Source organism: Loxodonta africana, chromosome 16, assembly GCF_030014295.1.
Source record: "Loxodonta africana isolate mLoxAfr1 chromosome 16, mLoxAfr1.hap2, whole genome shotgun sequence".
Taxonomy (NCBI): Eukaryota; Metazoa; Chordata; class Mammalia; order Proboscidea; family Elephantidae; genus Loxodonta; species Loxodonta africana.
The window spans coordinates 29,076,242-29,102,630 of NC_087357.1; the positions used below are offsets into that span (position 1 = coordinate 29,076,242).

Below are 26,389 nucleotides of genomic sequence, written 5' to 3' on the forward strand. Positions count from 1 at the left end.
CCTTTAGAAAGAACATGACTATGATTTGCTCATTCCTTGTCCTCTCCAAGCTGGAATACCTCTTTCCTCCTTGAGTTTACAGTATGCTGATGGGAGCACCCTATAACCACAATCCTATACAATGGTCCCATAAAAGCCAACGGCAAAGAGAGTAGAGAAAACAAGAAATTGCCTCCCAGGACCTCTGAAGCTACTTGATATGGTCCCAGCCCACCTCACCAGCCTCTATCCACCTCAGTCTCTGCAATCTAATCTCTAGAGTTCTTTTTCCCCCAGTTTGTTGAAAGAACCATGCTTTCTCTTGAAACAGGGCCTGTGCATGTGTTTTCTATCAGGCCCCCACCTTCTGTATGCCATGTTAACTCCCCATCTTTCTTGTCTCAGCTTAAATATCACTTTTTTTAGGAAACTGGTCCTCACTACCCATATTTGGATAGCTCCATCTTTTATGTCCCAATAGCCCTTGAACATCTATGCCTATAATACTCCTACACCTACAATACTTGTTCAGTGTCTCTCTTCTCTGCCAGAATATAATCTCCATGAAGGTAGGGGCCATCTGTATCTTATTCACTATTGTACCCACAGAGCTTAGTTCAGTGCCTGACATAGTAAGAACTTGAATGGAAGAAAGGGTATTTAGATGGCTGAATAAAAGAAGGAACAAATGAATGAGTGAAAAAATGTATGTATGAATAACTAAATGAATAAAAACACCTAGGGCACAGACAACTGCCCACCTTCTCATAATTCCTCCCACTTTTGTACTGAGCCTTTCACAACATGCCTTAGCACCAGTTTAGAGACCCAAATCTTTGCAACATCAGCCCTGATATGTGTCCATCCTGAGACCTTGCTGCTCGGAATTTCATTAGGTGATGCAATTATATCCCATCCATGTTTACTTTAAGGCTCTAAGATCCATCTCCCAGCAGAAGCTAATGTGCACAAGGGATGGTGTTCACAGAGTAAGTGTCATGATTTTCCAACCAAAATTCATTGCCACTGAGTCGATTCCAACTCATAGTGACCCTATAGGACATAGTGCTGCCCCATAGAGCTTCCAAGGAGCCACTGGTGGATTTGAACTGGCAACCTTTTGGTTAGCAGCTGTAGCTCTTAACCTCTATACCACCAGGCTTTCCAGGTTTTCATGATTTTCCAACAGAAGAGTTAAAATTCTATCATTTACTATTAACTTTATAGTAAATTTTCCTTTTTAAATTACTCAGGGAAGGTGGCAAAAGCAGAGATTGTGTATTTATATTTAGCCCTGAAATGTAGAGAGAAGCAAGAAAACCAACAGACTCACCTGTGCACTTTCAGACATCCCCACAGAGAACGTCTGTGCTCCCGCCTGTACCACTGCAAGTTTGGCCCTCTATTTGGCAGGAAGACCCTTGCCAAAGGGAGGGGTCCTGAGAAAAGATTCCAAAGCTAGTTCTCCTTTCACTACCTCCCCTGGGAAATGACCCAAGGTTATACCAGATATTTGAGTCCCAGGAAATCAAAGCTCTTGTCTGGGTACCCTGCTGAGAGCTGGATACAAAGCCCAGGTTCAGCACCATCAGCAGAGGCCAAACTCCACAGCAATAAGTCAGGTTGAATGCCAGCAGTCCTCCTGGCCAGGGATCAAACCACTCTGCAGCTCAACAAGGCAACCTCCCCAACCCTCACTTTGTCTGGCAGGACTTGGGACTACAGGTAGTGCCGTACCTTCGGCAGAGAATACTTGGGCAGCTTTATCTGAGCAAAGGCTTCTCTTCGATAGGACACGTAGTAGCTGGCTCTTCCACCAGTTGTTACCTGGATCATGGGGGAAACACAAAGAAATGAGATAGGTCACAGCCCATGATACAAACTGGCAAGTACTGGCCTCTCCTTCAACAACCACAATAGGTTTGTGACTACCTTTTAAAGCCAATCCCTTGCTGCTTTGAGCTTTCAATCTCATGGAACGAAGAACTGTTCCCTTGTCATGACACTTAGATAATAAATGGCCAATTACAAGAGTCTTTCCCACCGGCCGGCATGCTCTGTGAGAGCAGGAACTCTGTATTTGTTCACTGTACTTTGCATATGGTACACAACTAATAAACATTTTCAAATGAATGAGAACAGAGAAGCTGTTGATGTGGGCTACACCCATGATCTATTTATTCTGCCTTAAAAAAAATTTTTTTTATTAATCTGTTGCAACCAAGACAATCTTATCAAAGATATTTTCCTCTGAATCTGAGTAATTACTACTGCTCTGAGTTCTCATTTTGTGGCAATTTAATTTCACTTCTGGCCTGAGAACACATTTTTTTCCTTCATATTTACAAATTGTGCATTGAGTAGGTATTTACTGAGTCTTTCCATGTGCAACTTACTAAAAGTTATCAAAGATCAGAGGAAAAAAACCCAAGATTTGAAATTCAGAAATCCTGGGTTTGAGTCCCAGCTCCACTATTTCATGGCTAGCAGGTCACAGGCAAGCTCTGTAACCTCACATGGGAAAGGACAGATTTATAGAGGAGCCTGAAAACCACTCCAGGAAATGGTCCGCTGGCCTGGGCTTGCCAGAAGCCCTGCCAACATGGCAGAGCTCTGCAGATGGCTGCTCTCGGCCCAATTATCCTAACTCGGGGGAAATTAATATTCACAGGAGAAGACAACATGGCCTGTTCAGAGAAAATAGCAGGACAACAATAGTAACCAGGCTGCTGTTCTGAGGGAGCAATTACGTGGAGACACATGCTCCATTCTCACTGAGGCCCTAGCCCAGGCTGGAGGTGGGCCAGTCTTCTCGCTCCAGGCCGAAGTTGGCTCCCGTCCACAGCAGCTGCTGGGAGGTCGAGGGGTCTAACATCTCTATTGAAATCCACCCACCAATCCTCATTCTGAGCGATAGCATCTCCCAGGGCTTCTCCCTGCACTGCACAGATTGGAAGCCCACAAAGCAGGCACCACAAGCTGCCAGGTAGAGCAGATGTCAGAGTCAGCACGAAGGCAGAACCTTGGAAAACAGTTGGTGCCAAGGCTTCGGCTCTGAACCAGGAGAGGAGACTGGCTTTCTCCCTGATGTTCAGCACCATCCCTAGGTCTCTATTTTCCAATTAGAATCATTCTCGTCTTGTATTTCAGGATTTTTTTTTTTTTTTAATAAGACACCTGTTCTAAATCTATATTTTTCCATATTGGCTGAGATGTAGAGTGTTGACATACAATGAGTTGCTGAGAAATCTTTTGTTTTTTCTTTTCGGTTTGTTTTCTTTGTTAAGTGCATCTCAAAAGCACATTAAAATATAAACCTAGGTTCTTGACACACAGTAAGTATTAGTCCTTGCATGGCCCTATTTATTTATTTTTCATTTAATTTTGGTTTTTATTTTCAATTATAGAAGGAATACATGTAAACACACCTGGTAACCCAGGAACTACTTCAGTATTTTATAAACTTTAGCATGCATCAGACTCACCTGGAAAGCTTGTTAAAACTCAGACTATTGGGTCTCACCCCGAGAGTTTCTGAGTTGACAGACCTAGGGTAGGGCCCAAGAACTGGCATCTCTACCAAGTTTCCCGGTGATACTGTTGCTATGTATGGTCTGGGGATCACACTTTTGAGTGCCACAGAATCAAACCATTAACAACAATTTACATACGCCTCTCCCTCCCAGTCCCTTTGTGACCTTCCTGAATCTTGTGTTTACAGTGATGATAAAGTTTTTTTTTTTTAATTGAGGTGAAATATACATAATATTAACCATTTTAAAGTGTACAAATCAGTGGCATTTAGTACATTCACAGTGTTGTGCGACCATTACCTCTATCTAGTCCTGAAACAGTTCCGTTAACCACAAAGTTTTTTTTCTTTTTAATAATAATATTTTACTGTGTTTTTGGTGAAGATTTACACAGAGTTTAGGTTCCCATTCAACAATTTCTACACAAATTTTCAGTGACAATGGTTACATTCTTCATAATGTGTGAACAATCTTATTATTTCCATTCTGGTTGTTCCATTTGCAGTAATCGAGTTGCCCTGCTCTCCTCCCCCCCGCCCTACATTCTCATCTTTGTTTTAAAGTAATTATTGACTGTTTGGTCTCATATAGGGGATTTTTTTTTTAAGGAGCACAGTACTTACAGGTGATATTCATTATTTTGAGAGCCACTCTGTTATTTAGCCTCAAGTTGAATCATTAAGTTTTAGTTCAAGATTTGAAGAGTAAATCAGGGCAATTGTCTTGGGGAGTCCTCCAGTCTCATCCCATCCAGTGTGTTGTTGTTTGTTTGTTTTTTAGGAATCTGAGGTTCTGTTCCACATTTTTCTCTCTTTCTATCAGAGTCCATCTATGATAACCCTGATCAGAGTGGTTGGTAGTGGTAGCCAGGCCCATCTAGTTTTTATGATCTCACAGTAGAAGAGAACATGGTTTGTGCAGACCATGCGTCCTATAGTCTAGTTTTTTTCTTTTCATTTAGTCTTTGGTTTCCTTCTTTCTCTTTTGCTCTGGATGAGTAGAGACCAATAGTTGTATCTTAGATGGCCACTCGCAAGCTTTTAAGACACCAGACACTACTTACCAAACTAGGATGTAGAATATAACTTTATGAACTATATTATGCTAATTGACTGAGATGTTCCACAAGACTATAGTCCTAATCCTTCAAACCCCCATGATAAAGTTTTTAAACACCAAAATATTTCCTCTGATCACCCATCATATGCTTAAAAAAGCCAGATCTCTATAGAACACCTAAACCTCACCAAATATGCCCTTGGGGAAGTCAACAGATTTCAGAAAAAGCAAGTCCCTTCACTGGATGCTGGCCAGAGATCAGCAATTAAAAGAAGCTTCTCCTTTTTTTTTTTTTCTCCTTAGAAGACCACAGCGGCCTTAGAAGACCCCAGTGGCCTCCATAGGGAACCACATGGCAGCACAGCCAGGCCTCTTATTGGCATCACAGGGCAAGGCTGAACACACCGGGGTTTCCAAATCACTGAAGGATAAAGAAAAAGAACAGAGCAGTCCCCTTGATAGACTGATGGGCCCCATAACATTGGCAACTCAGTCCAGTTATGCCTACTATAGCCCACACAACCACAGAATCTCTCTCTCTCTCTCTTTCTCTTACACACACACACACACTTGCACATGTATACAACCTGGGAGGATTTGTGCTTCAGATCACGATGCAAATGGAAATTATACTTCAGATGCGTTGCGGAGTGATTCAAAATATTAAGGGGCTATATGAAGTCCAAGAAGTCCAGAGGTTCTCTGAGCACCTCTGATATCATCAGTAGTCCCCAAAGATATCAAACTGGCTCCTGCTCTGTTCCTTTGTCCTCTGTTCCTTTGTCTGTTCCTTGTGCCCCCTTTGCATCTGTCAAAATCTAATTGATATTTTCAGCCTTAGTGTAAGTCCCATGAATTGATGGATGGGTTTTTTGGATGCCACCAATTCCCTAAAATTTCTCTCTTCTCAACTCCTGAACTTTATTCTTTCCATTTCTGCAGTACTTTCAAAGTTTATTCTTGTAATACACATATTCCTATAATTATTCCTCTGTGTCTTGTTACAAAGTTGTAAGCTCCTTGGTTCCTAGGCAGTGCTGGTCTCATAGCAGGTGATTAGTGGATACATAATAATAAAAATAATGATAAAGCTGGCATTTATTGAGTTCATATATCATGCTCCAGACTGCATGAAACCCTTTTATAAATTATTTGGTTTAATCCTCATGACATCCCTATAGAGGCTGAGAGGCATTGAAGGACTTGTTCAAGATAAGACAAATGTGATCCTAGGAAAGTTTGGCTCGCAGCCCACACTCCTCCCCTGTGATCAACTAGAAAGAGTCCACAATGTGTCTCACTCACCTCGCTGCAACAAAAATACATCTTTTTATTCTTTAAAGCCTTTTTTAAAAACATTAAAAAAAAAACAAACCTCTGTAATTGGCATGTATATATATGTTTATGCTTCTCCCTATTCCCAGAAAATCTGTTATGACATTGATGCTGCATCTAACATTGACGCCTTCTTAGAAGAGACCAAAAACCAAACCAAACCCATTGCCGTCAAGTCGATTCTGACCCACAGTGACCCTACAGTGCAGAGAACTGCCCATAGGGTTTCCAAGGAGCAGCTGCTGGATTCAAACTGCTGACCTTTTGGTTAGCAGCTGAACTCTTAACCACTACACTACCAGGGCTCCTCTTAGAAGAGAGGAGATATGTTAGACAAGTTATTTGATCTCTCTTGGTCTCAATGTTCTCGTCCATAATGTAGGGGTATTAATGATATATACTGAGATGTATATCACAGAATTAAATGAAGTGTGGTTTATAAACTGCTTATCATAGTATTTCCCATGTTATAGGCAATCATTGCAGGGATCTATTAGTTATTATTACTCCTTTTTTTTTCCTTAGAAGAGAGGAGATAATAAAAAGAAGAGAAATAATAACTAATAGATCCCTGCAATGATTGCCTATAACATGGGAAATACTACAAGCAGTTTATAAACCATGCCTCATTTCATTCTGTGATATATATCTCAGTATATATCATTAATACCCATCCTTGATGGATCGGAACATTGAGACTGAGAGAGATCTTGCCCAGCGTCATATAGCCTTTGTCGCACCCAGAATACGAACCTGAGCTTTCTGATCCCAGTCTATACCTGTGCCCTTAACCAGATAAGCATGCCCTGTAGACTCAGACCCAGAGAAGTGGGTCAATATTTCCTGATTAACTGAATAACTGATCTTTTGGGTTAACTGGCTCAGCCAGAGAGACTTTGAGCTTCTCCACTGCTCAGGGTCTAAAACACAGATGTAGAGAAGAACTCTCCATTCCTGCCCAGTTGCTGGTTGGTCAAAGGAACTTATTTCCAAATAGAAGGCATAGCATGCCCCCTCGGGAGTTGAGACCTCACAATGTTGGGGTGAATACCAGGCTGATGCAGTTGCTACCTCTCCACTATTATTTGTGTGGCTTTTTGGCAAACATGAAAGGAAGAAATAAAGTTTAGAAACTGTTAATCTATTTTGATGAACTTTTCTCTTCCTTACAAGCAAATTTGCTGGCATTGTAAATCCCAGAGATTATTATCACTTTCCCTTTCAGTGACACCTTTTATTTTACATTTGATGAATGTCATCCAATTATTTGCTCTGGGCCCATCTGTCATGCTAACCACAGAATTAGCTGGGTCTTTTCCTTACTAATGACTGACTCATTCATCTAATTTTCAGGATTTCCATTTTACAGGTTTAATTGGGCTCCTGGCCAATGAAAATGATTCCTTTGGACAAATGCATTTGGCCATTAAACACATCTGTCTCTTCTGACTTGTTCTCGCTCTTGCCGTGACCAAGCCTAACCTGACATATCCTTTAGTTTTTCATTTCTCCTTGCTTCTAGATGATGACTTGCCTTGGAGGAGAGAAAGAAATCTATCCCCAAAATGGAACCAAGGGCCTTGAGTCATTTCCTATTCTCCTCTGGGGATTTAACAGTTGGTCCTGTTTCTGCTGTAGATGGGAGCAAACTTGTCACATGTCTAGAATTTTTAAGTGAGCATACGGTAATTTGAGGAGAGAGGCAGAAAATAGCATTTTTAAGTGTCTATCATGAATTTTTTTTTTTTTTTTTATCATGAATAAGTAAGGGCGAAGAACTGGCGCCTTTGAATTGTGGTGTTGGTGAAGAATATTGAATATACCATGGACTGCCAAAAGAATGAACCAATCTGTCTTGGAAGAAGCACAGCCTGAATGCTCCTCAGAGGCAAGGCTGGTGACTTCATCTCACATACTTTCAACATGCTTATCAGGAGGGACCAGTCCCTGGAGAAGGGCATCTTGCTTGGTAAAGTGGAGGGTCAATGAAAGAGAGGAAGACCGTCAACAAGATGGACTGACACATTGGCTGCAACAATTGGCTCAAGCATAACAAGGACTGTGAGGATGGCATAGGACCGGACAGTGTTTCTTTCTGATGTACACAGGGTTACTATGAGTTGAAACTGACTCGGCAGCGCCTAACAACAACATTATGGGTTGAGTACTTCACATTCATATTTTTAATATCAACAATAGTAAGTATTACTATCAATATTAGGAGCCCTAGTGGTGCAACGGTTAAGCACTCAGCTGCTAACCCAAGGTTTGAAGGTTCACACTCACTCAGTGGCTCTGTTGGAGAAAGACCTAGCAATCTGCTCCCATAAAATTTATGGCCTAGAAAACCCTAGGGGGAAGTTCTACTCTGTCACATGGGATTACTATAAGTCAAAACTTGACTCAACGCACGTAACAACAACTATCAATATTATTGTTGTTAATAATATTACTAGGACCTTACAAGTTAAAAACATTAATAACACAAAACTTTTTTTTGATCATTTACTCTAGGCCAAGCACTTGTCTCTATACATCCTAGCCATCTATTTTACGTTTAGACGAGGAAACTGAGGCATAGAGAAGTTCTATAACATACTTAAAGACATAACAGCTAGTAAATGATGGAGTTAGAATTTGAACCCAAGTTTATCTGACTCAAAGTGTATGCTGGTCAGAAGCTTTAGGCTGATGCTGGAGAAGAACTCCAAATCACACTCAGATGAGCTCCAGCTTGATCCCTCCCCTAGTTGCCTTTCTGTGTAGAGGACTATATCCCTTGCCAATGAACTTCCAATTTCCCAGATAAAACGCCCACCAACAAGGCAGATGTTTCTACATGAGGGTTCCTGCTTGATTGCCCAGCCCTGAGAAATCAATGCTCTATCGATGGCACTGGGTGTTTTTTTATTGTTGCTTGGGAGTGAATGGTGCTGGTATTGGAATTTGTGAATAAGAAGAACCATAACGGAAATAAAATTGGCTTATAAAAGAGTTGTTATCATCATAGGAAGTGGCATTTAGAAGCTCTTCCAGCTGGAAGACCTTGCTGAGTCCAATATGATGTGAATAATTTGTCTGAGCCAAGAGAAATGACCACCTTTATAGGCAGGCATTAGTTACTTCCCACGTGGCATCCACATTTTTCCTCCTCCTTAAAGAAACAAAAGGGAAAAGCTGAGCTGTTAAGATGCACAATTAACTTTTCCAATTTCTTTGCTCATTAATTCTATTCATATTATTTAAAATAAATCTTCAAGTTGTTAGGCCTTTCTCTCCCTCTCCACCTACATAATTCCTTCAAAGATCACATTTCTCTTTTAAGAACAAAGAAACAGGCTTCTGGCTACTGAGCCCTAAGAGTCAATAAACAGCCACAGGTCTTCTCAGGAAGTTGCCAGAAGTATCAGGCTCGCCCCAGGGGCTACTTCATGGCAGGTATGTCACCGCTGCCATTTTGAGGTCATTTTCCAAAAGTGCTTTGCTAAGGTAACACCCTCTGTGTCTGAATCAAAACTGGTACATTTGGAACAGCAAGACAACCTATGAGCAAGTTGTCGCCTCGGCTAGACAGTCTGATTTTGAATTTAGTGTTTATCAAACTGCGGTTTGCTCATTTTATGTCCTGGAGGCTCTGTGATATTATTGCCAAATGTAGTTTTATCTGCCTGTGTCTAGAAAGGGTGGGTCTATTATCTAACACATGGGGATCACACTGAGTCTGAGCCTCCTTTGAAAAGAGATTTGCACATAAAATATTTTATTGGGGCTGTATATAATAGCCCCAAAATAGCTTTGCCAAGAATTGATTTGAGATAAGATAGTTGACACTGAAGTAAATATTGCTCTACGTGTGTGTGTATGTGTGTGCGTGCACGCATGCGTGTAGCGAAGGGAAGGTACTGGAGGGAAAAACGTATACTGAGGTTGCCAGCATACTTACTTGCCGAAAAATACTCACAAAGCAACTACCACCTTTGCCAGCCCTGCCCAGCAACTTCTTGGAGCCTTCACTGCCTATTGGGAACTTTAGTAGAGGAAAAACCCCATTGCCGTCGAGTCACTTCCGACTCATAGCGACCCTATAGGACACAGTAGAACTGCCCCCATAGAGTTTCCAAGGAGCGCCTGGTGAATTCGAACTGCCCAACTTTTGGTTAGCAACCGTAGCACTTAACCACTATGCCAATAGCGTTTTCTGTAGAGGAAAAGTGGAGAGTCAAAAGAGCACTACACAAAGAGTTTGTGTCTTGACCAAGATGACGTAAGAAGAATTAATATGCCTGACTTGCTGAAACTGTTCCTGCAAACACAGTAAAGGGCCTGGACTTGATGAGTGCTCAACAGCATCATTTCAGATGGGACTCTTCCTCTTTCTTCTAAGCACAGTAGCACTTTGGTTGGAACTCCAGACCTGGGTTTGAATCCTGTCTCTGTCCCTTGCTGGTTTGGTAACTTCGATCAAGTAATTTAACCTTCCTAATTTCACTTCTGGAAATGAAGATATTAATACTACCTACTGACGTGTTATCATGAGCATTAACTACAATATAGCATATAAAGAGCTTTAGCCCTGCTCCTGGTGTTTAGTAAGTACTCAATGCATATTGCTAGCCCCACTGAACTAGAGGCACAGATGCCTACACAGATGTAACATCTTGGCAATGTTAAGAAGACTGGCCATGCTCACAGTTTATATATGCAGCTTTGAGGCTTGTATCCTGGTTTTTATGGCTTAGAGGGAGGGGAAGACATTTTTGAGATACCTACCTGACTCTTCAAAATGGAAGCTCTTTGCCTCTCCTCTCCCAGTTCTTTGGGTGTAGAAAGGCAAAGATAATATAGGCAGAGAAACGACAACAACAACAAACTCAAGTATGAATTCTAATTGACTGTGGAATCCAAAATTTTGGAGAACATGGACACTCCTAAATAATATAATAATAGCTAAAACCAGGAGGCAGACTCCTTGGAATGTTCTAGATCAGGATTCCTGAGATTCACAATAAAGAAAGCACTAATCATGGGACCTCTGAAAGGAAACGTTAAAACTTGCTATCAAAACACCCCCTTACTCTCTCAAAAGTGACTCTGTTCCTGTGGACTTTGGTTTGATATGCTTTTGTAAAAGAAGGAATGGAGAGGGGATTAGGGAAGATATTGTAAGAGTCTAGCTTATATAGTCTTCCTACATATACATAAGTTTTCTTGCTGGTTTGAGATATCACATAGCCCATGTTCTTTATACGGGTGGACATAATGAGATCAATAAATTGACTGAAATCTTCCCAAACCAGACACTAGTCTCTGTCCTTTCTACAGTATGCTGGAATTTCAGAAACAAAAACAATGGCGGAAGAGGACAGCAATGGGAAAAGGTATATAGAAGGTTCTGGTATTTGTAAGATTTATGATTCTAGATGTAGCTCCATCATTGATTAAAAATGCAATTTTAGGCAAGTTAACTAATCTCTTGGAGTGTTAGGGTTATTCTTCTATAAAAGTAGAACTAATAATATCCAACTTTCTCTCATAGGTTCTTATAAGAAATAATGAGGTAAGATAATAAAATGCTTTCATGTAACTGTAAAGTGCTCTACAAATATAATGATTATTATGATAGCACTGTGGTATGTAGCCAGGAACCCAAAGCTTTTAGAAATGTTTTAATTGAAAATTGAGCTGATAATCTAGATATACCCACTATATTGATTGTGTGTGTGTGTGTGTGCGTGTGTGTGTGTGTGTTGGTGGGGAGCAGGGGGTGGTGGTTCAGTGGTAGAATTCAATTCCTGGCCAGTGTACCTCATGTGCACCAACCACGCACAGGTCAGCAGTAGACTGCCTGTTGCTTTGATGCTGAACAGGTTTCAGCAGAGCTTTCAGGCTAAGATGTACTAGGAAGTAAGGCTTGGTTATCTATTTCTGAAACTCTGCCACTGAAAATCCTATGGATCACAATAGTCCAATCTACAACTGATCACGGGGATAGCACAAGACCAGGCAATGTTTTCTGCCATTGTGCACAGGGTTGCTATGAGTTGGGGGTCAACCAGGTGGCAGCTAACAACAACAACAACAACAATGTTGATCGTGTGGAGATTTATAATGTATCAGTGAGGGTACAGCTACCTACAGGCTGAAGGGCTAGAGACAATAAGGAATGAGAGAAAAAGCAGCAGAAAATGAATGAGTGGAGCTAGATAGTAGAATAGAACGGTCTATACCCACAGAGGATGAATGGCAGATGTCTCTAGCTGCTTAAAGAATGATTAATTGTGCTGGTATTTTCAGGGTGTTTTAAATATCCTGAAAGGGCAAGGCAAACAGAATCATTAATTTTCTAGAAAAGCAAGGATGTTTCTTTGGGACACAGGATTTCCAGACCGCCTTGGAGATATGTGTTAGCAGCTAGAGATGATAGCAAAGCTTTGCCAGCATGGGGTATGCATGCCTCATGAGTGAATTTTGAGGCAGCAGTGGACGGATGGATGGATTTAAACCATCTGTCAAGTTGTTTTTCAGGCAACATTGCCACCTCCCCAAGAGAGCCATGAATATTTGTGAAATGCCAACTGCTACTTTTTGGAGCTTCCCTATTCTTACTCCCTGTGCCACGCCTCCCCTGTCCTTCGTCAGTGGAAGTATCACTGTTGGAGGGCCTGGCTCTGTGCTCACCACATTATATAGACTGTGCTCTGCACAATGACCCTGTGAAGAAAGTACATACAGCCTTCCTTTTCCAATAAGGGAAAGGGAACTCAAAAAAAGTTCATTGACAGGCATGAGGTCACTCAAGTCTAAAGTGGCAGAGGCTAGGTTTGGACTCGGGCCTCTGAATTCTAACAACTTCCATGACACTGTGCAGCCCTGAGTGAGCCTGAAGTACCTGCTCTAGAGACCTTCCAAAGAAGGACCGGTTTAGGGCGAGTTGCCTGGGAGAGTTCATTCTGATCTAGATCACCAACAGGCTCCAGCATCCAGGAATTCCACAGTGGCTTGCCTCAATTAAGCTTCACCTCTCCATGCCTCAGTTGGAATTCACTTTTTTATCCTTTGATCCCCGGAGCTTAACAGCTGGTATCCTGAATTAGGAAAGGGGCCCTGATGGTGCAGTGGTTAAGTGCTCTGCTACTAACTGAAAGGTTGGCAGTTCGAACCCACCAGCCATTCCCGTGGGAGAATGATGTGGCAGTCTGCTTCTGCAAATACTACAGCCTTGGGAACCCTGTGGGGCAGTTCTGCTCTGCCCTATAGGGTCACTAGGAGCCAGAATTGACTTGATGGCAATTGTGGGGTTTTTTTGAGCCCTGAAATAAAGTAAGTACATCTTATGTCTCCTGCTGTACTTTAACATTTTCGAGGGCAGATAATGTGCCTTGCTCATCTTTAGACCCTCCTACTTACCAAATTTCATGTCATAACGACTCATACCTGTGGAGCACTGTGTTGTTATTGTTGTTTGTTGCTGTCGAGTAGACTCTGACTCGTGGAGATCCCATGTGTGCAGAGTAGAACTGCTCCATAGGGTTTTCAAGGCTGTGACCTTTCTTTCAGACAGATTGCTAGACCTGTCTTTTGAGTTTCCACTGGGTGCATTTGAACTGCCAACCTTTTGGTTAGTAGTCGATGCTTAACCACCTGCCCTACAACACTCCAGACAAGGCCTAATTATATCCCCATTTTAGAATTAAGGGACTCAAAGCCCAGACAGACCCCTTCAGGTCATCCTGTTACAAAATGGTGAGGCCAACCTCAAAACTTCTGATTTGTAATCCCACGCTCTTTTCATTTTGCCAGACTGCTTCCATCTGTGATTCCTGAGTCGGAAACCCGAAACACACAAAGGGGAGATAATTGCATGAGCTTTTATAAGTGAGTAGTAATCTTACATCACATAGTCCTTTCAGTGGTCGACAACACCACAACGTGGAAAACCAGAGGCAATAAGACAGAGTGCTCTCCAGTGGGAAATGGGAAAGCAGATTACAAGATGTTCTTCCCCACCCACTGCGGAATCCACATATTAATTAAAGGTCTAGCCAAATTCACATCATTCCTTGAGCATTCATCATGTTTAAACATCTCATTATGGATACTGGCCTCAATTCAACTGTGTGTTACATTGATCGATCAATCAGCAAGTGCTTACTCAGCACTCTTGTGGCCAGCTGGTACCATGGGAGTCATGGGGCTGTGACCGCATGGAGTTTAGCAACTTTTTGAGAAGGTAAGCCTAACAAATATGATGATAACATGTAAGTGACAATATGAGAGCAGTGATAAATCCATGATACTCTGAGTGAAGTGGAGTCTAAACGCTGTAACAGAGAGAAATTCCCTACTTGGAGTCACAACAGCTTACTGAACTTATTCTGGAATGCTCCCTCCACAACCACAATAAAAACCATGGTGCTGAACACTGCAAAGCCTATACTCAGCCTGTCTCCATTTTACAGGTGAGAAGACTAAGACAGAGAGATGACCAAGCCACACAGCTAGCAAAGGGCTGAGCTGGAATTTCAACTCATGTTTGTCTCCATGTTTGCCTCTACAGTGTCACACACACATGCATGTGTACACATACACACACAATGTAACATGTAACATAAAAGAAAAAAATGTTGCCATCAAGTTGCAATTCCAACTCATAGCGACCCTATAGGGCAGAGTAGAACCACCCTATAGGGTTTTGAACAGTTGACCTTTGGTTAGCAGCCAAACTCTTTAACCACTGTACCACCCGAAACAAAAAACCAAACCTGTTGGCATCAAGTTTATTCTGACTCATAGCGACCCTACAGGGCAGAGTAGAACTGCCCTAAAGAGTTTTCAAGGAGTGCCTGGTGGATTCAAACTGCTGACCATTTGGTTAGCAGGCATAGCACTTAACCACTACACCACTAGGGTTTCCACTGTGCTGCTAAAAAAAAAGAAAAAAACTTTGCTGCTAGACCTCCATAAATAGGTGTTATTTATACTTCTGCTGCCTTATGGAGAGAGTGGGCTCTCTACTGTAGGGTATTTTATTTGTTGAGCCTGATGACAGATTCAAGAATGAAAGAGGAGAGAAACCAGGACAAGTCCAAACTGTTCTACATAACAAAGGGAAAGGGGGTGAGGTGGGGGTGGACATTGAAGGAAGAAAAATACCACCAGCAATGCTGGACAGGTTGCAGGAATGGGAAGCCAAGAGGGTGGGTCAATGGTTGTTAGTTCTGAAGAGATATTTGGGGGGATGTGGATGACAAGAAAAAGTGGGTGGTATAGATTTTTTATTAAATTTTGTGGTATGTGGTACATGATATAAACCAAAAAAAAAAAAAAAAAAAACCCGTTGCCAGCGAATTGAGTCCGACTCATGGCAACCCTATAGGACAGAGTAGAACCGCCCCATGGAGTTTCCAAGGAGCGCCTGGTGGATTCGAACTGTGACCTTTTGGTTAGCAGCCATAGTACTTAACCACTACGTCACCAGGGTTTCCATAATAAAAACACTCTGCTTCATTTCTTCTTGATATCTTCAAAAAAAAAGTCTATACTACACCACCCAATAATTTTATTCTGATTTTACTTGCTTATTTATTTGTTTGCTTATTTACTTATCATTGCAGAGGTGTGTCATACCAGAAACAAAGTCTTGCTTTAAGAAGATTCCCAAGAGTAGAACTGGGTTACCAGGAATTTTATCTTTGAGCACCGTTTGGGTTATGTACCTAGGTCTCTTGAGAAAATTAACAAAGAGCCCTGTAACTAAAGCCTAGTATGGAGTCTAAACCTCCCAGCCCCGACTGGGTATTACGTGTCCTTGAGGAAAGCACTTAACCGTTCCCAGACTCAATTTTACCTGTAAAACAGACAGCCAGACTTACAACACGAGGCCCGACATCATTTCACAAGTAGGGACTCAACAATATCATATTCCCTGTGTTCTTCATTCCTTCACTTCCTGGGTCTCAGTATCCTCAGCATGAAGGTCTTGATCAGCTCCGATATCTTAAAACGCTACACTGCCAGTTTCTTCCGTGGTCATTCAATGCCTCAACAAACACGTTTCAAGCAATTCTTCTGTGTTAAAGTTTTGTGCTTTTCACTGCCACTGACACAGTTCCCAGCCAGTTTGTCTTTGGCAAACAAGAATGTTTAAGCTGTGGTGATGCCTTCATGTTTAAGAAAGAGAACAGTGCACTGATTGGGAAAGAAGGCTGTGGTATCAAACTGTAACTACAAATCCCTGCTCTGAAGCTTCCTGGCTGTGTGACCTTGGGAAATGACTTAATCACTCTGTACCTCGGTTTTCTGTGAAATGGACCTAATAGTAGTACTTACCTCGTAGGGCATCCTAACAATTAAATGCACTGATACATAAGCCTAGCACATACTAGGCAGTCAATTTATGTTAGTTGCTACTATTTTATGTAATTGGTTTCCCCAGACCAATACATCATTTAATAAGAAAGAAAATTAGCCAGGACGTAAAAGCTGTGGAAGGCAGCTGAGGACAAATCTTAAAAGAAAAACAAACGCTGAGAATTATAGTGTTTCCTATGGAGAAGGATAATGTTCAATCAACTTTACAAGGGCTTGTGTCAGGTATTTCAGAGAAGTAAGAAAGGCACCACTTCCATCTGCCCCTCCCCCCCCCACACAAAGAACACCTGAGAGACAATTAAAGAGCACAGGGAAATAATAAACACAATCAGATTAAGAGCACTTTGATGATTTCTCCATACCACAATGTGGAGGCAACCACCACCTGGGGCAGGGAGTAAAACTGTAAACTTTTATTCCAGAGAATCAGACGGCAGCCCTTGGTTGGTTAGGGCAGACTCTCCATTCTGATTGCATTCCGTGGAATTACCACTGTACGTTATTACAAGGTGTGCATCCCTTCAGAAAACATTTTTCAGAGAAGAAAGTGGAAGCAATCCTGCTTGACCTCTAGAGGTTATAGGCTGGAGGGAGAGGTGGCAAGTGGCTAATTTCATGGTGCCATCATAGACAAGCTGGATTAGAAGGAAACAAAGAAGGAGGAAGAGAGAATGGAGATTAAAAATTCAGACCACTAAAAAAATGGCCAAGAAATACAGAGAGGAAAAGGCCAATTTTTTTTTTTTTCTTTTTGGCAACAGATGTTTCGCTTGTAGTTCCAAATCTAATAACAGTTAGTGTAGAAAAGATGAAATAACAAGAGGAAGAAAAGAAAGACTGAAGGAAGGGAAGGAGGGAGAGAGGTTGGCAGACAAGCGGTCTCCAATGCCTCCCTCCTCTTCTGCTTCACCAGGCTAGGTCCCACCTACTGGGGACAGGCAGCGTGTCTTGCTACCCTGCCATCGCTACAGTTCTCCGGGTTCTTGTGTAGAGTGGCCCCCCGTCTGCAGTCATTCTTTACCAGGAAAACGGGTAATCAGGCCCGTCCTTTAAACATCTTCATTCTATTACTTTCATAATCAGCTTCTAATGTTCTGTTCGATATGTGCGGGGCCGAGTAGACCAAGTGCTTGAACAGCTGCTAGGTCCATGGAGCTATTCTCTGTGCCATTGATCACAAAGATAAAAATCAATCCTGGCTAAGGAGAAAGAAGTTAAAAATAAATTGCAGGAATTGATTTCTATTCAGACCTTCTGACTCCCAGCTTAGGAAGGAAAAGGGAAGAGTGTGCATGGATCCGCCTGTTGTGAAATCACGACGGCCATGAAACCCATATGTCCCAGTAACAAAAGCAAAAATGGATGTTGTACACACACACATACAACTTTTTTTAATTTATGCTTCTATATCATTTTATCTTTGCCTTCTAATAACTATTAGAAATGAGAATCCATCTAAACTGTAAGCGCCCATGAGAAACGGACTCGGGTTTATTTTGTTTGCTACAATATCTCCAATGTGGTATACCATGCTATGTGGATAGTGACTCCAGAAGTTATTTGTTGAGAGACTGAATGAATGAATGAAGTACCCTGTCTGCTATTACTGTCTCTCACAATTCTCTTTATTTAGACATAGACTTATTACAGTATGTAATTATTTTTCTAATATATTGCTTTGTTTATGTATTATTTCTCTCCCACACTAGACTAAAAACCCTTCTACGGCAAAGACTGTGTCTTTCTTATTTACTTATTTCTTACATATTGCATGATCTCTATGGATCATAGCTGTTATGGACTGAGTTCAGTGTTCCCCAAAATATGTGTTGAATTCCTGGCCCTAGTGCCTTTGGATGTGTTTCTATTTGGATGCAGGGCTTTTCTTTCGTTATGTTAACCAAGTCACACCAGTATAGGTTGGATCCTAAACCTAATTATTCTGAGTTATAATAGGACCAGAAGAGACAAGAAGACATACATGGGAGTTGGGGGTGACACACAAGCCAAGGAACACCAAGGAACCAAGGGATGTCCAGGGCTACCAACAAGGAAAGAATCGACACAGCCAAGACCCTGATTTGGACTTTTAGCCTCCAGAACTATGAGAAAATAAATTTGTTTTTTTTTTAAAGCCACCCACTTGTGGTATTTGTGTGACAGTAGAATCTTTTTTTCTTTTACTTTTTATTCCCTGTATTATCTCCACATTGTGCCCTCAGTGTAAGTGTGTGGAATGAAGGAAGGAGTGATACGGCAACTCTCTTGGGGAATAAGCAAATCATTTCTATATTTATATACAAAAAATATAGACATACATATTTTGATTCTGACATTGAAGAAATGTGTTGAGATAATACTGCTGAATAATAGTCTCTCTCTGTGTCTGAGTGAATGGTGTGCCCTACAGAGTGAGCAGCTCTATGGAATTTTAAAGTTAGAAGGGAATTTTTGGAGTCATACAGCCCACTGATTTCCCAATTACATTCTGTAGAGTTCTAGAGTTATACAGAGACGTCTTCATGGTGCCCAAAAAGGGGTGAAGAGGCTGGTAGGTGGGGGAGCCAGACTGATTCCACCTGCATCTGTTCTAGATTTTGGAATTCCTTGACCAATTGTGTCTGAAAGAAGTTCCCACTGTTAAGAACAGCAACAACAGGGTTGAAAGCCCCTCTTGTAATGCAATCATCTCATTAAAGAGAATGATGGCCAAAGGCGATGGCCCAAGGTCACTGAGGGAGCTAATCATGAGGCCAGACTTAAAACCCAAAAACGCTGCCCGCCCATCTTCCCACCCCATCTACACTGACTCCTGCACTGAGGCTCCTAAAGTTAGATCCCTTAAAACAATTCTCTCCTCTAAAAACAAGCTTGAACCCTGCCTTCTCCAGAACTACCCTGACGGTACCATGGTTCCTGGATCTCCCCTGCTCCAAGAAGCAGTCTGTTCCATGGAGCCTTGCACTTTCTTAAATGCTTTTGAGCACTGCCCATGGAGAGTGTCAGGCCAATAGTCCTATCTCCTCATCTAGACTGAATGCAAAATGAGGACAACCACTTTGTCAGTCTTGTTTACCAAGAACAGTAATAGGAATGTACTAAGTCTTCTATGAGTGGTTATTAAATAGATGAATGAACGCCTGAATACTTCTGTCTCAGATAGAACCTATCACAGTGCTGGATATATAGTAGGTTCTCAATAAAATCAACTTAATTCTTTAGCCACTGACTCGGCCACTATTACATTTCAAAAAACCCTTATTCTGGCTGACCAAGAGGGCTTTCAGAATCAGATGCTTAAGGCTGCCTGCAGAAATCCAAAATGTTTGTTTACTCCATTAGCTAGTTATGGAATTAAAAGCAGGAAGATGAAAAAAATTTAATAGCTGAAATTATGAAATTAATAAATATATATCCTAGGTTAGAATAGCAATGGGAGAGAATGGAGCTTAATATTCTCCTTCTCAGTCAACAGCCCAACTGCCTTCATTATTAGCACTTTTTGTTTTTACAACAACGTAATTATCTTTAATAGCCCCCGATGAGGGATAATCCAGGCAACTGGGTTCAGTAGAAAAAAAAAAAAGGTTTAGTAGAGAGGGTGTTAAACACTTGTTGGGATTTGGCCGTGTAGGTGGTTGGGGACATTTCACTAGATTACAGTTGAATAGCTCCTCTGAGTCCTCAAATAAGTCCCTAGAGAAGCCATCCCTCCAAAACACATATAGAAATTAGCTAACAAATGGCAAGAAGTAAAAGGTAAGTGAGATAGGGTTGGAGTCAAACAAAGTTTGACTGGGACAACACCTCCCTGTTTCCCTTTCATACTCATTTGGAAAAGTTTTGGAGAGCACCAGCTATTCAGTGCTGATGTTAAGATCTTCACATTGGAAAAATGAAATGGGAACTGGATTATTGTTCTCTTTTATCATCCTTTGTGAGCTCAGACAGCACAGGGGTCATATCTTGAGTCTGCCACTCGCTGAGCTATAAGACATAGGGTAATTCTCTAAATTTCTCTGATGCTCCAGTTTCCTTCATTAAAAACTGAAGATGATAATATCTACCACCCCAAGAGACTGTGAAGATTAAGGCAGAATTAAACAGAATAACATGTAGACATGCTGGACTTACATTCGCCACTAAACAAATGTGAGCTCCTTTTCTAACCATAATGACAATTCTTTCCATTTGTTGATTTGATTGATGGTTAAAATCGGTGGTGTGGTTAAGTGGAAAGAATATGCTAAAGAACTCTGGAAATAGGAAATTGCAGATTTCAAAATAGGTGAAGAGATTGAGAGTGGAGTAGCCAATCTCACTCCTTGAAACGAAGATATAAATGCTTGTGATCCCCTGGACGTTACATCTATCTTCCTGACCAGAAATCACACACTGCATCTAACCATACATGGCTCCTGGATAATTACACTCTGCAAGTGCCACCTTTCTGCAAAATATACCACTCAGCATGACACTGCAAGTCTCCCTTCTCATGTCCATGGAGAAATTAGTAATTAACGACAGCAGTCTTTCCCACTGAACCACAGTAACATAGCCTTCTATGCAGCTACTACAATTAACTCAGAGGTGATACACAAAATGAAATCAATTTGACACCCTTGAACTAGACATATTCCATCCATGTACTACCACTGGAAAGACAACACTTTATAATACATAGACAATTACAGAACACTTCTCTTCTGGAGCCCTAGCGGTGCAGTGGTTAAAAGCTTGACTCCTAACCAAAAGATCAACAGTTCGAATCTACCAGCTGCTCCTTGGTCACCCTATGGGGCAGTTCTACTCTGTCCTATAGAGTTGGAATTTGGCTTGACAGCAGTGGGTTCTGAGTCTCTGAGATTAAAGGAAAATATTCCTTGCTGTATTGGCTTAATAAGCAACAAGTATTGTAGTTTTCAAAGGTCTTTATGTGGTGAAAATTTTTTTTTACTAAACTGAAGGTGGTGGTTTGAGCCCACCTAGGCACAGCAGAGGAAAGGCCTGGTGATCTGCTTCCACAAGATTACAGCCAGCAAAACCCTATGAAGCAGTTCTAGTCTGCAACACACAGGGTAACCATGAGTCAGAATCGACTTAATGGGAATTTTTTTTTTCTCCTTTTATTGTAACTTTCATGGGTTCACTGGATACCCTTGACAAGAAAGAAGTCTTAATAATTTATTAGGGGCATGCACAGCAAAGTCTAAATGTAGCATGGAGATTGCCATGCCAAAAGGATGGATGGACATCCTGAAAATAAAGAGCCCATGCCTGGAGTCTCTCTGTCTCTGCACAATTCTGAGAGGAGCAGAAGACACTGGGGAGTCATCAGCATTTGGATGGAAACTGACACTGTAAGAGGGATGCCATTACTCAAAGAGAGGGTGGAAAGGGAAGGAAGAAAAGGAACATAGAAAGAGCTCTGAGAAAACGCCCTATTTAAAAGATGATCAGAAGGAGTACCTGCATAGAAAAGTAAGACGACAATATCAAGGAAGCAAAGGGAGGAGAATGCTTCTAGAAAGAAGGGGCAGCTGAGAGATTCAAATGCTGCAGACAGGTCAAATAAGTTAATTATTGAGAGGTGTAGTCTGGATATAATTCAAAGTTATCTTTGATGTACTTGGCAAAAGCAATTTCCAGAGAGTGGCTGGGGTAAAAGTCAGTCTCAAGTAGGTTAAAGAGAGAGGCAAATGAGAGGATGGAGACAGTAAACATGGACAGCTCTCAATAAATTTCTGTTTATTCATGGACATATTTCAGATACTAACAGTAACTTCCCTATCAAGCTACTAAAATCATTATACCTACAGGAGACACACCCTAGCTACATGCTATTTAAAGAACCGCCATTAGTGCTGGCAATTGAAAACACTTTTACTTAAGATGCTGAAAGCACTTCAAGAAGATGTCTTTATTGGATTTCTTTGGAAAATTGTCTCTGGAACTCTTTCATTTTCTTTTAAACCCCTGTGTTATAAACGTGTCCCTACTGATGAAATTGCTATTTATTCAACATTCAAAATCTCTCCCATTAAGGCCAAATTAACATCATTTAAAATATCACCAAATAGCTTTTCTTTGAGTAATTACACTCTATTAATTTCTGCCTCAGGGAGTTTTTCCTTCAGAAGGATAACAATTTATAAGGGATAGAGTAGTCGAACCGGAAGGGCTTTTCTACCTCCCATGTTTGGTGTATAAAGCAGGATCTTAAATGAAGCATCAAAACCCAGGTCAGCTGGGGACCAAGATGCTTCAAGAAGTTACTGAAAAGTCCTGAAATTCCAGAACATATGCGATCACATGTATACCATTGGAAGTTGGTTTCTTTGATAACCAGCACTGTGAAAGTTACACAGGAAGATTTTATCATGTATATGTGGCGATACATGAATTTAATCCATGGATAATTAAAAAATAAACTTGGGAAAAAAGCTTTAGTAATCTTTATGTGCTAGGCTTACAAAACCCCTTAAAAGAGGACGTGCATACACAAAATAGTGAGGCTGGTTTTTGCGTGTGGATTAGTCTCTTGATTCTTGCATTTTATCGGGCTTTGCAGCTTTCAAAGCATTTCAAAGCCATTATTATCTCCCTTGATCCTTACAACAACCTTCCAATTTAGGCAGGACTGAGTAGCATGATTCCATTTTACAGAGATGAGGAAATTCTTGTTTCGAGAGTCAAAGAGACTTGCTCGGCACTCCCTAGCTGGTAGGTGGCAGATCCCTGATGACAACTCAGGCCTTCAAGTTTGGGTTCTTTTCTTTCCCCACATCAAACCACTAGCTACTTGAATCATAAACTTCTTACGAGCAACGACTACATCTTCTACCTCTGCCATGCTCCGATGTACCCAACATACCACTAGGGGCTCATCCAATATCTGTTAATAGGCTACCAATATTTTTTCATGGTTAATACTTCTGAAACATCTCCCAACACTTGAAACCAGCATTATTTTTCCGTGTTTATACACACTATACACAGCAACTTGTATCTAAGCTACCAACAGGCTTCACTGTAGTAATGCGATTACTCTAGAACTACTCTGACATGTGATATTCTCCACCCTCAGAAACCCTTCTTATAGAGAGGGCTTCTCTCTTGATTCCATCTACACAACACTGTTACTGTTAGCTGACGTTAAAGTCAGTCCCTCAACTCATGGTGCCCCCCTGCAAAATGGAGCTAAACACTGCCTGATCCTGTACCATCCCCATGATCCGCTGCAGATTGGACCACTGTGATCCACAGGGTTTCATTGGTTGATTTTTGGAAGTAGTTTGCCAGGCCTTTCTTCCAGGAGTTAAAGGGGCTTAGCATTTAGTCCATTAAGCAGTAGATACTACTTTGCCCACTTGTTATCTTTACCAAGGTTCAGGCAGTGACTCTTGGTTCTGGGGCTGTGTGGGTAGCTGTGGATGCTATAGGTTCAGGTAGCTAATCTCTCCTCCGGCCTGAATCTGTACAAACCCTCCCAGGCTCAGGTGGCCGCATGTATTTTTAGGGTTCCCACCTTTTCCCTGTGCTCAGCTCCTAAAAGCCACCTCTTTCTCCTGAGCATCCAAGTCATGGTGTAATCTCTCCCAGGGCAATACAAGGCTCAGTTAAAACTGCAGGAAATCCTTTGTTCCACGCAAAGGCAACAAAGATATCAGGGAGCGTGTGAAGAAGGATTTGGCAAAGTTGGGGTAGCTTTCCATCTTTCGAATGTTCTTTTTTCTCCCCGGTTCTGGCGTGCTTTATTTGTATCTTAAGTGTAGACCTGCTTTCTCTCTTGTATTTTAGATACTTGAAGATATGTCAGTATCATATTCTTTTTTCTTAATCTAATTCCATGCATGATAAAGCTTGATTCAATGAATTATCCCACCAAGGGCCACCTCCTGTCTCATGAAGGGAGAAGGGTAGGGCAGGGCTTCAGGGAGCCCCACACAGACACACAAATCACTTATGAAGGCACACTAAGCCCCTGGTCTTGTGTCTTCATCACACTCCCTAGTAACCAGGGTAAGAATCGTCTCACTGAAGGATTTTGCTGTCACCACTGCTGAACTACCTGTTCTCCCGGATAATCACTAGAAAAGCTACTCCATGAGAAGAAAAGACAGGATTTTTAACCATCTTGGCTCAGAACACAGAAACCAACTTACCGCTCTCCCCTGCCCCTATACAGGAAAGCTGGTTTCTCTTTTATCCATGTGGAACGGCACTTCAGTCAGACACTTCCTCCATTAAAACAAGAGCTCTTCTGGGAAGGATTAGCTCCTTTTGATTTCACTAGGAGACCCCAGGCCCTGGGCCCCCTGCGCAGAAAGGCCCTGACAGATTCACACATTTCACAGCTTTCTGTACATCTCCAACTCAGCTTCCCCAATGGTAAGCAATCAAACCCTAGGTCCCCTCATGCAAAACCATCAAGACGGCTAGTCAGCGTCTCTTTGTCAACAGAAAAATAAAAGATAAGGCAGGGCCTTTGGGATCTCTCTGAATTGTAGGGGCCGTGTGGGTAGTACATGGATTTTTCTATCATATATAAGATAAAAACACAACCTTTAAGATTAAAAAAAAAAAAAGGATATAGGACTTAAAATAATAACATTGTGTCCAGAAAAGGGAAATTATGACAGAGCATGGGAAGCATCTTTTAAAGAGGCTTTAAGAGATGAGGGAGAGGGTAGAAATTTCAAATATCACAGTGAGTTCATTATGAAAAGCGTATCCAGGTTTTTGGTTATTTAAATTGCACCCTCAGGAGTATATGCATTTGTTTATAATGACTCACTCATGGGTAAATACTCATGCATTAAATATATCACATTCCTTAGTATCCAGTGAAAGGATGTGGGCCTGGATCTCAAGCTTTGTTCCTAGTGGTTCACTGTCTACACACAGAAAAGGCAGACCATTGACCCACGCAGCCAGTGGTGCTAGGGCAAGGCAGTGGCTTTCAAACATTTCTTTGCAGTAAAATTCTTTTGCCAAATTAAAGAGTGTATGGAGACTCAATACATAAAGCAAAAAAAAAAAAAAAAAAGGTAAATTTGTTGTGTGTGAGGAGAAGCTAGGCAGCCTACAGAATACCTAGGTAGCGCAAATGGTTAATGTGCTCACCTGCTAACCAAAAGGTTAGACGTTCGAGTTCATCCAGAGGTGTCTCGGAAGAAAGGCCTGGCAATCTACTTCTGAAAAATCAGCCACTGAAAACTCTACGGAGCACAGATCTACTCTGACACACGTGGGGTCACCATGAGTCATAACTGACTTGATGGCAACTGCTTAAGAGACCTGAGCTCCACCCTCCCAGACTCTCTCCATCATTTTTGATAGCTTCTGAGGCTTGTTCCCTGGGACCTTCAATTTAAAAACCATCACAAAGCACTGTTCAGCACACGAGGGTGGAAAAGTGTGAAGGGATAGACTGGTCTTCTCTCTGTGTAAGGTCTTTTCCCCTTGGAATTCCACGTCTTTGTTAGCACAAAAGCAAAATGAAAGATATACTTTAAGAAGTCAGAAAACGGAAGTGGATAAAATCCCTTAACGTCATAGAAAACTGAACCCACCAAAGCCCCTTATGCCTATCCTGCTCTTATTTAGCTTCTCCAACTGTAGGCACAAGAGAAAATCATCTGCCTCTACAAGGCTCCCCTTTAAAAGCCAAACTACTGAGCGACACAAGTGTCCTTTGGTGGAATGCATGATCCTGAGGTCCAGTTCCGCGTTAGGGCTACTCTGGAGATGCCACTGAGGGCCGTGCTGGAGTCAAGCCTTGCTGCACCGCAGCTTCTTCTCCTCTCCTGAGACCAGTGTTTAGCAAAGACATAGCACTGCTACCTCCCCTGATGCCGTAGTATCTCGCTCAGATCCACATCCATGAGGTTTAAACCCCGGAGGGGAAGCTACTGTTGCTCTGAGGGCTTTCTGCTCTGACAAAAGCTTTTGGAGGCAACTTTATTTCAATGAACAAAACGAGGAATTCTTGCTTTTCTTTGCTTAAGAAGGAGATATTGTTCATTGCAACTCAAATCTTACCTTTTCCTTGAAGCCTTTAGCTCCCCCCAAGACAAAAGAAAATCTACACTGATTTCAGAAAATTATTT

At 41.6% G+C, this 26,389-nt stretch overlaps 1 protein-coding gene across 1 annotated transcript in view; it reads right to left on the bottom strand.

Annotated features, from left to right (window-relative positions):
- SORCS3 (sortilin related VPS10 domain containing receptor 3) overlaps positions 1-26,389 on the bottom strand; it is a 663,735-nt gene that overhangs the window by 118,988 nt on the left and 518,358 nt on the right. The window contains exon 8 of the mRNA XM_003408955.3: positions 1,717-1,806. Within this exon, the coding sequence (XP_003409003.3) occupies positions 1,717-1,806 (90 nt within the window). The remainder of the gene's footprint in view (positions 1-1,716; positions 1,807-26,389) is intronic.